Source organism: Cornus florida, unplaced genomic scaffold, assembly GCF_030987335.1.
Source record: "Cornus florida cultivar Cherokee Brave unplaced genomic scaffold, ASM3098733v1 CherokeeBrave_3.0.0_Hap2_Chr04, whole genome shotgun sequence".
NCBI classification, from domain to species: Eukaryota; Viridiplantae; Streptophyta; class Magnoliopsida; order Cornales; family Cornaceae; genus Cornus; species Cornus florida.
The window spans coordinates 15,357,684-15,369,778 of NW_026775574.1; the positions used below are offsets into that span (position 1 = coordinate 15,357,684).

The following is a 12,095-nucleotide window of genomic DNA, read 5'->3' on the forward strand; positions in this document are numbered from 1 at the left end:
AGACATGAATTACAATACAAATCTCCTCAAAAATACATAAATCAAGAAGTAGAAAGCATGTTTAGGGCTAACTCTAGCCCCAAGAGGATATCTAGCCACTCATGGAAGATGTCCTCCAACCCTCAAGGGCAAGCTCCATGGAAGAAATCTGCTCCTTGGTTGATGAAGAGTCTACAATGGTGTCTCTAGCCTCCTCCTCTTCTTTTCTTCCTTCATAAGAGTTCTCTAAGGTATGGTATGATATGATACAATATGATCTTCTCCCTTCCCCACAAAAAGTAATCCTTATCCTTATATAGGTAGGTCAAATGACACCCAAAATGAGTGGGGGTCGTACAACAAATATTCCCCAATGAATGGATAAGGGACAACTTTTGTGAGCTGAAAATTTAACTTTTTCGCACTGAAGGAAGTTCGATCGATCGAACCTTGAACTTGGATCAATCGAACATTGCTGAGATCTATCGATCTTAGGCTGGATCGATCCTCAATGGCGGCACCTTTTTGAATAAAAACAAATCTGAGATATTTTGAAGATATTTGTGGAAAGAGGACAAAAGTGGTTGGTAAGGTGGTACAACTGGATAAGATCAATCATTTGGATAAGGACAAGAATGTTTGATCGATAAGAGAAAGAAGTTGGATCGATCGAACTTTTGAGATCTTTGAACAGGGACAAACATGGCTCAAATCCATCTTGGAGTGCTGAGATCGATATAAGTTGGATCGATCGAACTTTTCTTGAGATCGATCGAAGTTGCTGAAATTCCACCCTTGCTTCTTCTTTGCTCCTTTCTTTGATTCATCCCAAAATTGCTTCAATTATGCTCTTATTTGGCTGAGTTAGCTTATTTTGGGATAAGTACCTAAAAATGGCAATAACACGAAATCAAAACAAAATGGTAAAATAAGATAGATAAATGTTCTAGAATACATAAGCTTAAGGGGTTTAAATATGCAGTTTTCAGCGCTCATCACCTATATATATAACCAATTAAACATTCACAAGCACAAAACTAAATACTAAAAAGTAAAGTAAGGTTAGAGAAATGACAATAGAATTTTAGCGAGGAAATCAATAAGAAAATTTCCAAAATTTTTGCACATATAACAAAATATAAAAGGTGGAAGGAAGTCTTTCTCTTTCTCTATCTCTCCCATTTTCTACTCTTGGTAACTCTATCTTTACAATAAATCACCCTGACTAATTAAAGCTCATTTGCCCCCACTCCCTTATTTGTTGCATGGGCTAATTAAACTCTCCTGCAGCTCCAAATGTCCTCAAAAAAAAAAAATAAATAAATAAATAAATAAATAAAATTACAAAAAATTCCAAAAGCAATTTATTTACTTTTACTAAGAAATTGTCCAAAAGCAAGTTATTTACTTTTACCAACCTTTCAATGGTATTTGGAACATCATATATAAAATACAACAATGTGGATGCATTCTTATCCATTCGAGTATTTATTGTCTGTCAAGTCTCTGGAGCCCTAAAAGATTCACAATTAGACAATCTTTAAATTGATTTGGTATTGTTTTCTTTTCTTTACTCATACCTCATACCTCATTTTTCACTTATTATTATTTTTGCTTATAATTTGGAACCATTACGATATCAATTTAAAATGAAAAATAAACTCATATCTAAATTGGTTTGATATGTTTCACTTGGTTATTTATTTATTTTTTGTTTTTTTATCTATAGATTTGAAATCGTGAAAATATATGATGTTAACAGTTAGGGTACCATAGATTGAACTAACTAAATTGGACTTGATAGACTCTTTCTCACTAATATGAAAAAATAAAATAAAATATTTATAAAATAAAGTTAAGTAACCAATGGCCATTAAAATAATATGTGAAGGATAGTTTTTGGTGTGACCTGTGCTTTTGGAAAGCACAAAGAACAATCAAATAGTGACAATCCTTATCAAATCCCCCCAACATATATAATTTGCTCACAACCACGGCCTCTACTACACATATAATTTGTTGAGCGCATAGCCTCCATACTATCTATATGTACAATTTGAATTTATCATTATCGCACCGGATTCAAAGGTTAGTATATATTAGATTAGATCTCACATTAGATTAGATTAGATCAGATCTCACAATTATTTAGGTTGAGTTGAAAATGGACAAATCAACTTGGATCAAGATTTATATTCAATTCGTTTAGAACGAGTTAAAAATGGGCGGGTTAAAAATGGGCAGGGTCAATTCGTTATAATCCGTGAACCCATTAATTATTATTTTTTATTATTTTTTATTTTTTTAAAATTTTAAAATTATTTTTTTCTTAGTTTAAAATTTTTTTTATTATTTTTTATTTTTAATTTTTTAAAAATTTAAAAATTATTTTTTAATTATTTATTTTTTTAGAAGAAATTTCTAGAGAAAGAAACTTAGAGAGAAATTATTGATGAGAGACAAATTTAGAGAGAGAAGATCGTGTGTGAGAGAATTTTAGAGAGAGAAATGAGTTGAGTGGAATATAAAATAGAATTTTTTTTTTTTTTTTTTATTATATGATGGGTGAAATTAACTATATTCAACCCATATTGACCCTTAAATTAAGTGGTTAAAAATTACCTAACTAATCTTGAGCCTCAAATTAAATATGGTTCATCCATAACCATTAAAAAGCGAGTGGATATAGGCAAATTGATGGCTTGTAACCCATTTTGCCACCCTTACTATGTATATATCTATATTTTTATAAAGGACAAAATTTCACTGCACACACATCATGCAGATACCTTGATATAGATATCATTTCTGTTCCAATATAAATATCCATCTTTTTATTTTTAGATGTCTGAAATTTGAAAAGTCAAACATGCGCAGGCGTGTGTGTGTCGCCCGCCCCCCCCCCCCCCCCCCCCCCCCCCCCGGCGCGTGTGTGTCGCCCCCCCCGCCCCCTCATATATTATGTTATAATGATTACTATAATAATTAATAATTTTTTTATATACTAAATTTGATCTTTTATAGCAAGAGGTTTATTGGAGGAAGGGTTACAAGAAATTTCATTATTAAATTATCTTTAATATCAACTTTATCAGGGAACCATAAATAGAAAAAAAAAATTTTAAAAACAATTAGAGGGATCAATTTTAATTTTTATATATAAAACAACTATTTAGTATCTATGATTTAGTTTCATAAATAGAGTGTTAAAAAAAAAAAAAAAAAAAAAAATTTGAGGGGGGAAACTTTAATTTTTATGTAAAACATCACCATAAATAACTCACAACCCCTCATATATTATGTTATAATGATTACTATAATAATTAATAATTTTTTTATATACTAAATTTGATTTTTTATAGCAAGAGGTTTATTGGATTTTGAAAGGGTTACAAGAAATTTCATTATTAAACTATCTTTAATATCAGGGAATCATAAATATAAATTTTTTTTAAAAAAAATTAGAGGGATCAACTTTAATTTTTATATTGAAAAAGTATCTAGTATATATGATTTAGTACCATAAATAGAGTGTTAAAAAAAAAATTGAGGGTTGAAACTTTAATTTTTATGTAAAATATCACCATAAATAACTTTAATTTAATATTTTAATAAGGTTTTGCAAAAAAAAAATATTGGGAGGGCCATGGTGGAGTGTTTTTTTTTTTTTTGGCTAAGGCTCATTTTGGTTAAATTAAAAGGCTTATAAAGGTTAATATTTTACTTTCAATTTAAATCCATCAATTCAGAAGTCAAATGGCAATTACGTACTCTCTCTTCTTAAGTACGTTGTATCTACCTATCTTTATTACAAACTTGAGTAAGTGTGAATGTAAATTACCCAGAGTAAATCATCACATCAACGTAATTGAATATTTTGATAATTCATTCACTACCATTATAATAAATAAAAAAATTACTAAAACCCACCCCCTTAAAAAATTAAATTCTAAAAAAAGGATGTTTAATTTGGAACGGAGTATGAGCGAAAACAAGATGAGTATATTTTGTAAAGAAAAATGAATTCCACAAGTAGGAAAATGATTCACCTCAATAATTTAGGTCATTGTATCAAGTAAAAAGAATTCATATGCATGTGAAATGCAAGGTAAAATATTCCCAAACATGTATTCTCCAACCCCGCCAAAACATATGAGCAAGATTATTATTTTCACGCCTTTATTTTATGTCAAGCCAAATTATACATAAATTATTACGCCAAATTATACAAAATTTCATTGAAGTAAAATAAAATGGGAAAGTAAAAATGGGATCCACTAATAGAAAAATGATAGACCTCAATAATTTAAGTTATTGTATCAAGTCGACAGAGAATTCATGTGTGTGTGAAGGCAAGGTAAAATATTGCCAAACATGCATTCAGTACCACTCCCCTTTTATGCATTGAACTTTGTCTCATATTTCTGCTTTTAATATTTTGTAATATTTTTTTTATTTACGGTCATAGTAAGGACGTGACATTATACTAGTATATAGAATTATATATACACTATATCTCTCTTAGGCGTAAGGATATCTAATGAAGATACTGAGGTAAAAATTTTGGGTGTTAAAAGAGTAACATTTGGAGGTGCTACAAGGCAGGAAGAAACAATTCAAGCTCAAGGAAGGAGGATTCTCTTCAGAGGTATAATCTTTGAACCTTATTTGATCGACTCTAAGTCACTGTTCAACCGTATCTCTTTGACCACCAGTTTTTTTTATTATAATTTTTTTAAGGAAGATCGATCAGGATGGAAGCTTGTCTTATACCATTGTTTCAATGGGTTTGGGGGATAACCGGTGAGCCCTTGGTGAATGCAGTTAAACGTGAGACTGGTTACTTGGTTAACTATGACCGCAATATTAAGAATGTTGATAAGGAAGTTGAGAAGCTTGAGAGTCTGAAAGGAAGTGTGAAACCACCGTTTGAGGCAGCCAAGAGGATCGGGGAAGATACTGAAGCTGGTGTCGAGAGTTGGCTTACAGAAGTGGATACCATCACCCCAGTGGTCAGAAAGCTTCTGGAAGATGAAGCTAACGCGGCCAAGAGGTGCCTGTGCGGATGGTGCATCAACTGCCGCTCCCGATACTACTTTAGCAAAAAAGCAAAGCTGAAAACTGATGAAATTACTGCTCTCATTGAAGAAGGCAGCAAATTCCAGATTTTGTCCCGCCCTGCTCCACCACCACAAATAGAAGCTTCTTCAAGGAAAGATTTTTGCACTTTTAAAACAAGAGCATCAGTCACGGCAGAGATTATGGATGCTTTGAAGGACGACAACACTCACTTTATTGGAATTTGTGGAATGGGAGGGGTGGGTAAGACGACACTAGTGAAGGAAATTGGCAGACGTGTCAAAGAGACTGAGCTATTCGGCCAGGTTGTGATGGCCGTTGTTTCTGAAACTCCAATCCTGACAAAGATCCGAAAGGAAATCGCTGACATGTTAGGCTGCAAGCTAGACGACAACGTCAGCGAATCACAGAGAGCACGGTTATTATGGCAAACAATAAAGGCCAAGGCGAAACCAGTCCTGGTAATACTTGACGATGTTTGGGACAAACTTGATCTGGAGGCTGTTGGCATTCCTTTTGGGGATGATCATAAGGGTTGTAAAGTTGTGTTAACCACTCGACGCCGAGATGTTTGTTATGGAATGGGAGTTCAAAAGACTCTTCATGTGGGCGTGTTGCCGAATGAAGAAGCATGGGTCCTTTTCAAGGAGATGGCCGGTGGTGAATGTGTGGATTCAAATCCCAATGCAAGAAAGGTATCAGATGAATGCGGTGGTTTGCCACTTGTCATTGTGACAATGGCTAGAGGGTTGAAAGATAAAGACCAGTACGTGTGGGCTGTTGCGGCTGAGCAGCTGAAGAAGTCAAACCCAAAAAATATCAACGGCAATCTGGAGAAAGAAGTGTATGCCAAACTAGAGTTGAGTTTCACTTATATCAGTACAGAGGAGGCCCAACTATTGTTCTTACTCTGTTGCTTGTTTCCAGAAGATCATAACATTCCGATGGAAGACTTGACGAGATACGCCATGGCGCTGAGGATGTTTGAAGGTGTCACCACCATTGAAGAAGCAAGAGGTCTAGTCTATATTGAGGTAAGGAGGCTTATTGATTCTTTTATGTTGTTGGATGGCTCTGAGAAAGGGTTCGTTAAAATGCATGATGTTCTTCGTGATGTTGCAATATCTATTTCGTCTAAACCTAAGGGCGGGCACAATTCAAGAAGAAAAAAACATGAGGAACACCAGTTTAAGGTTATGGCTGGAGTGAGCGATTGGCCAGAAGCACAAACATTTGAAAATTATTCAGCCATCTCATTGATATCGAATAATATTCATGTGCTTCCTGGTGAGCTACAAGCCCCAAACCTTCAGATCTTGCGACTTCAATGCAATTCTCTGTTGCAAATTCCAAATGACTTCTTCCGAGGATCGAAAGATCAATTGAAATTTCTAGAATTGAGCGGTATCCATTTCTTGCCAATACTTCCACCAGCACTTCAACCGCTCTCTAGTACCCTTCGAACCCTTCATCTAACTTCTTGCAAGTTAGAGGACATATCTATGATAGAAAAACTAACGAATCTTGAGATTCTCAGCTTTAGTGGTTCTGAAATCTGTGAAATTCCGGTCCATATTGCCAAATTGACTAGCCTAAGACTCCTTGATTTGACCAACTGTGGAAAGCTTACCAAAATAGCACCAGGCGTCATATGCAAACTTCCTAAATTAGAGGAGTTATATTTGCCCGAACTTTTTAAGTTCGACCATCTTGTTGAGCTAAATTCCTCTTCTCGATTGGCTTGCCTGCAAATTTTTATTCCAATTGATCTTTTGCATATAGATTTATGCAAGCGCGCGCAAAAGTTAACAAGTTTCAACATAACAATTGCCACTGGAAAAGGATTTCAGATTCCCTATGAATATAAACCTTATGAAGCTCATCCTTATCTACGCATGGGAATCTTGAGAATTGACCATGATGGGAATATACCATTATTACCGGATTGGGTTAAGTTGCTGTTAGAGAAGACTAGTCATCTACTTTTGCGTAATTTGAAGAATTTTAATAATATCTTCAGTGAACTAAATGAGGAGGGCTTTAATTCATTAATGTCTCTCGAACTCTATTACCTTGAACACACTAAATATCTGGTGAACACAATGGAGTACTCAAAACCGCGGAGGGCCTTTGGCAGCTTAAATTTTTTGCGGATTAGTTACCTAATCCACTTAATTGAAATATGCCATGGTCAACTCCCGGATGGATCTTTCTGCAATGTTCGAGAACTACAGGTGCATTGGTGTGTAGACATGGAGAAGCTAGTTTCATCCAGCTTGCTAGTAAGGCTAAACAGGCTTGAGAAACTCCATGTCACGAATTGTGATAAGCTGGTACATGTTTTTGAAGAGCATGTCGGTGCAGAAAATCTAGTGTTGCTCTCAATGCTGAAAGAAATTGATCTATGTCATTTGCACGAGATGACACATGTATGGAAGGACGGCCCCCATCAATTTATTAGCCTCCATAACCTTGAGAAGGTCTCTGTGATTCAGTGTCCCAAGTTAAAAAAGTTATTCTCACCAACGCTATTAAAAGGGCTTGTTCGCCTGAAATCTCTCGATGTTCATTACTGTGATGAATTGGAAGAAGTATTTGGACATGATAAGGATGATCCTCACTGTAGAGTCCCTTGTTTGAGAAGCCTCACCAGTATTAGTGTGCATAATTGTGAAAAGTTAAAATGCCTTTTCTCAACCTCCATCATTCAAGGTGATCTTGAGAAACTCGAAAATTTGAGGGTACAAAGCTGCCCTGCATTGCAAGAAATAATTAAGGATGAGAAAGGAGAACAAGAAGCAGCTGCAGTTGAGAAGATTGTAATTCCTTACTTGTACTCAATATCACTTCTGTATTTGTCCAAACTCAAGAGTTTCTCAACCGGACGTTATACTATTGAATGGCCATCTTTGGAAAACCTGTACATCGATAAATGTCCCAAGGTAGAGACTTTCGGTAATGGAGGCCAAGTAGCACCTCGACTGAAGAAACTGAAAGTTGCAAACGGGTCGATTGATGTGATCGTTGGTGACCTTAATATCGCTGTGCAAGAATACATCAAACCGAAGGTACGTATCATTGAGCATACATACATACACATATATATATATATATACATATATATATATATATTATAGGCATGCATATATATGGACGGTATAGATTATATCCTATTAATTACAATGATAAAGCACATATATATTTTTTTGTCGTAAGTTTCCTCACAGTGGGATGGTTTTCAGGCACCGGCTTTGGAGGCAAGTCCCAGTCACTCTTCCCCGTAATGTATGACCCATTTAAGACTCCGTCGTTGTGCGGTCAGGTTTGTTCTTTGTTAATTCACCAATCTATTATAACCTTCAGTTCAATACTATATAGTAAACATAAATTTTTTAAAACGGTTCAAATTTAAATAATAGGATATTAAACAAAATAAACTTTTGACACACAATTTATTGTTATGTTTTTAAACGGGAATTTTCACCACCGCGTGTGAGCTTAATTAAATAATTAAATATCAATACCCAAACCAACAACATAGCAAGATGAATTATTATAGGCAACTAGAAGTAGTCTTAGAATATAAACATTCACTAATGAAAATTTTCTTCTTCCTTGTACTTGTTTGAAAAGTAGGAGCTTGGTGATGGTTCCAGAAGGATGATTTCCTACTACTTCTTTCTGCAAGCTGCAAAAATAGAGAAATAAAAAGCTGTGTGATCTTCGTTTCTTGTTTATGCGTACAATAAATATATTTCATCAGGCATGTATATATTGTTCCTTTTGATATTCACAAGTGTGGTTCTTTGATGTATTATATAATCTTTTGGTGTGCTTCATTATTTTTGTGGCAGTGTGTTTACTTTTATAAACCAGTATTGTATCTGAGTGGAATAATTTTTTTTAAATAAAAAAGTTGTGCTAGTAATAAGCATGAATTTTTATCTATTTATTTATTTTACTATTAACTCTCACAATAATTTAGTTTTACCTTTGTTTTAAAATATATATATATATATATATCACTAGGTCACTTACCTGGATGATTTAGTAAATATGAAACTAGTTATGCTATGTTGGTCATATGAATCATGTGATGGTTCTTTTTATCCCAAATTGAAGAACTATGGCGTATAGAAGAAATTTGAAATAAATGAAAGAAAAGGAAAATGAAGGACAATTTTAAATCTATTTTTTTTTAAATTAAAATTTTTGGGGGATTGTGTTAATTAATTAAAATTATAAATTTCATAATTACTGTCACTTTTTTGTGCTTCTTTCATACATAACAAATGAATTTTGTGCATAGGGCACCAAAAAAAAAAAAAAAAATTGTTTATAATTCATTTATTATTATTTTTTTATCATCATTTTTAAAGCACGTTTTATTAATAATTTTCTTTCAATTTTTCCTTCCTCTGTCATTTTATTCCTTTCTCTCCTAATTTTCCAAATGTGCCTTAAAAACCGGAATTATTCTTTCTTTTTTATTTTATTTTATTGGTTCAAAATGATTTATTACAACAGTTTGGACTTCTGATTCCTAAGCCTTACCTTTTGCACCAATAAAGCCCTCCACAGGCAAGTTTTGCAGTACTAACTCTTACTCGAATTAATGCATATATAAAAATAATCTAATAAAAAGAACACTGAAGGGAAGTTTAATATGAAGCACATATACAAGAGATAATGATAACTTGTCTCTTGGATAATTAATTCTCTTGGTTCTGTTATGGTTTCGTAGATGGACATTACTGCCCAATAAAATGAGAGGTGGGTCAACTTACTGAGATGCTTTATAAATTAAATATAAAGTATTTTTTTTTTTTTTTTTTTACTTATAATGACTAATTTGACTGTCAAAATGCACTCGGTTGACACCACATTAATGGTCACTTATATTTTTTTACCGAAAAGATGTTCACAGGCAGAATTTTACATCAACGGAAATAAATAAATGCAAAATTTTGCATCAACATAAATAAACAAGCTTTCAATTTTAGAGAAACATCAATATCATACATCAAAAAGAAAATGCCAAAAGTGATACAAAAAGGAATTTCAAAAGGCTCTCTATCGACACTCTAGTCCAATACTTAAAAATTAAATAATCTATTCTGTTAATGATTTAATTTGACAACATGAATCATATTTGATAAGAATAAAAATAATAAGCAACTCAAAGTCAAAAGAGAAATAAGATAAGGGTAAGGGATTTATCTTACCCAAAATCTCCATGCAATCATAAAAAATATCTGGTTACCATATGTAACCAGAGTTATCATTCCTGTAAGAAGGAAACGATATCATCTTGGATCAGGGAGAATCTCGTTTCAACAACTACTACCATTAATGCTTCTATAAAAGAGATGATGGTCAACCTAAAAAAGTACGTCATAAATTTTATATGTAACCCTTATCGGATATTAGATCGTCAAGTACTAACTTGACCGTCGGAGTACACTCGGTCGGCACCACGCCGGTCATCATTTCTCTTGTTTTGCAGGAATCGCCACTGACTTCGGAGTGTGTAGATTTTTGGCATCAACATTGGCGCCGTCTGTGGAAACGTATATTAGTCCCAACAAATCATGGTTCGTACAAGGGAAATCTACAACAAAACTTAAAAGTAATTCAGTCCCTTTACAATTTGGCTTTCTCTGAAAGAAAGAGAACAGTTCATGGATTGCGTGGCCAAAAGTAAGGGTACAGTTGCTCAATCCGATACAATTGCTGGAAAGCCCCACCCGACCGTTTCATCATTGCTGTTAACCGGGTAAGTTTCATGCATTACGCGTATATCAAAATATATGTCTACACTTCCTCACATGATTTAAAGAGAAACAATTTTTTATGTGTTTCCAATTGTCTGCAAAATATTATTCACCTACATAGTGATGTAGTTCACCTGGGGACCTTTTGATAGAATACTATGCTTTGCGGGTACTGTTCCCAGGGAAAATAAAAATAAAATTGTGAGTACTATTCATATGAATAGTACTTGCGGGTACTGTTCACAGGGTTTTAAAAAAAAAAATTATTTTGTGAGTACTATTCACATGAATAGTACCTACGGGAATAGTATCTGCGGGTACTGTACACAGGGTTTAAAAAAAAAATTAAAAAAAAAAAATTCTTATTATAGAGAATAATCACTAGCTCCATGGATGATTTTGGTCCTATGATGCTTAATGATAAGTTTTTGCCTTAATTGTACTAATTCTGATATATATATATATACATATATATATGTATATATGTATATATGTTATCCGTTCAAACTGTACATATTAGTGCTCCTTGCGCATGAGAGGCAAGCTTGGGAATGGGGGCAGAAAATTAACCTCTCTTATTAAAGATACGAGCTCACGAAACTCTGAAAAATCAGTCTTCCTTATCAAATAGATGAGCTCACGCAATTATCGAAAATTAGTCTTTTTTATTAAAAAGATGAGATGATGAAACTCACGAGGATGAACCTCCCATATTAAAAGGATAGGTTCATAAAGCTTGGAGAACCTACTCCCTTTTTAAAGGGCGAGCTGAGTGAAGCTCATAAAATATATTTTCCTTTTTAAAGGGCGAGTTGAATGAAGCTCGTAATTGCCATCCCCGTATTATAAGGGATTGATATAAAAGTGTCCCGTACTATAAGGGCCCAAGCTGAATGACGCTCGTAATTGTTGTCCTCCATATTAAAAGGGGTCGAAATCAACTTGTAAAATATACCTCCCTTTTTAAAGGGCGAGCTGAGTGAAGCTCGTAAAATATATTTTCCTTTTTAAAGGGCGAGTTAAATGAAGCTCGTAATTGCCATTCCCCATATTATAAGGGATTGATATAAAAGTGCCCTGTACTATAAGGGCCCGAGCTGAAAGAAGCTCGTGATTGTTGTCCTCTGTATTAAAAGGGGTCGAAATCAAAAATCAACTTGTAAAATATACTTTCCTTTTTAAAGGGCGAGCTGAGTGAAGCTCTTAAAATATATTTCTTTTTTAAGGGGCGAGTTGAGTACAACTCGTAAATATACTTCCCTT

General features: G+C 33.9%; 1 protein-coding gene across 1 annotated transcript; it reads left to right on the forward strand.

The window, feature by feature from the left end:
* Window positions 1-4,733: 4,733 nt before the first annotated feature.
* Window positions 4,734-8,342, forward strand: LOC132304766 (probable disease resistance protein At4g27220). Its single transcript, XM_059802486.1, has 2 exons — window positions 4,734-8,126; window positions 8,301-8,342. Exons 1-2 carry the CDS (start codon window positions 4,734-4,736, stop codon window positions 8,340-8,342), a joined length of 3,435 nt encoding a protein of 1,144 aa, XP_059658469.1.
* Window positions 8,343-12,095: the final 3,753 nt, after the last annotated feature.

Coding starts and splice junctions, on each gene's coding strand:
- LOC132304766 (XM_059802486.1), top strand. CDS start 4,734: ATGGAAGCTTGTCTTATACCATTGTTTCAATGGGTTTGGGGGATAACC. Junction 8,127..8,300: donor AAGAATACATCAAACCGAAG/GTACGTATCATT, acceptor GATGGTTTTCAG/GCACCGGCTTTGGAGGCAAG.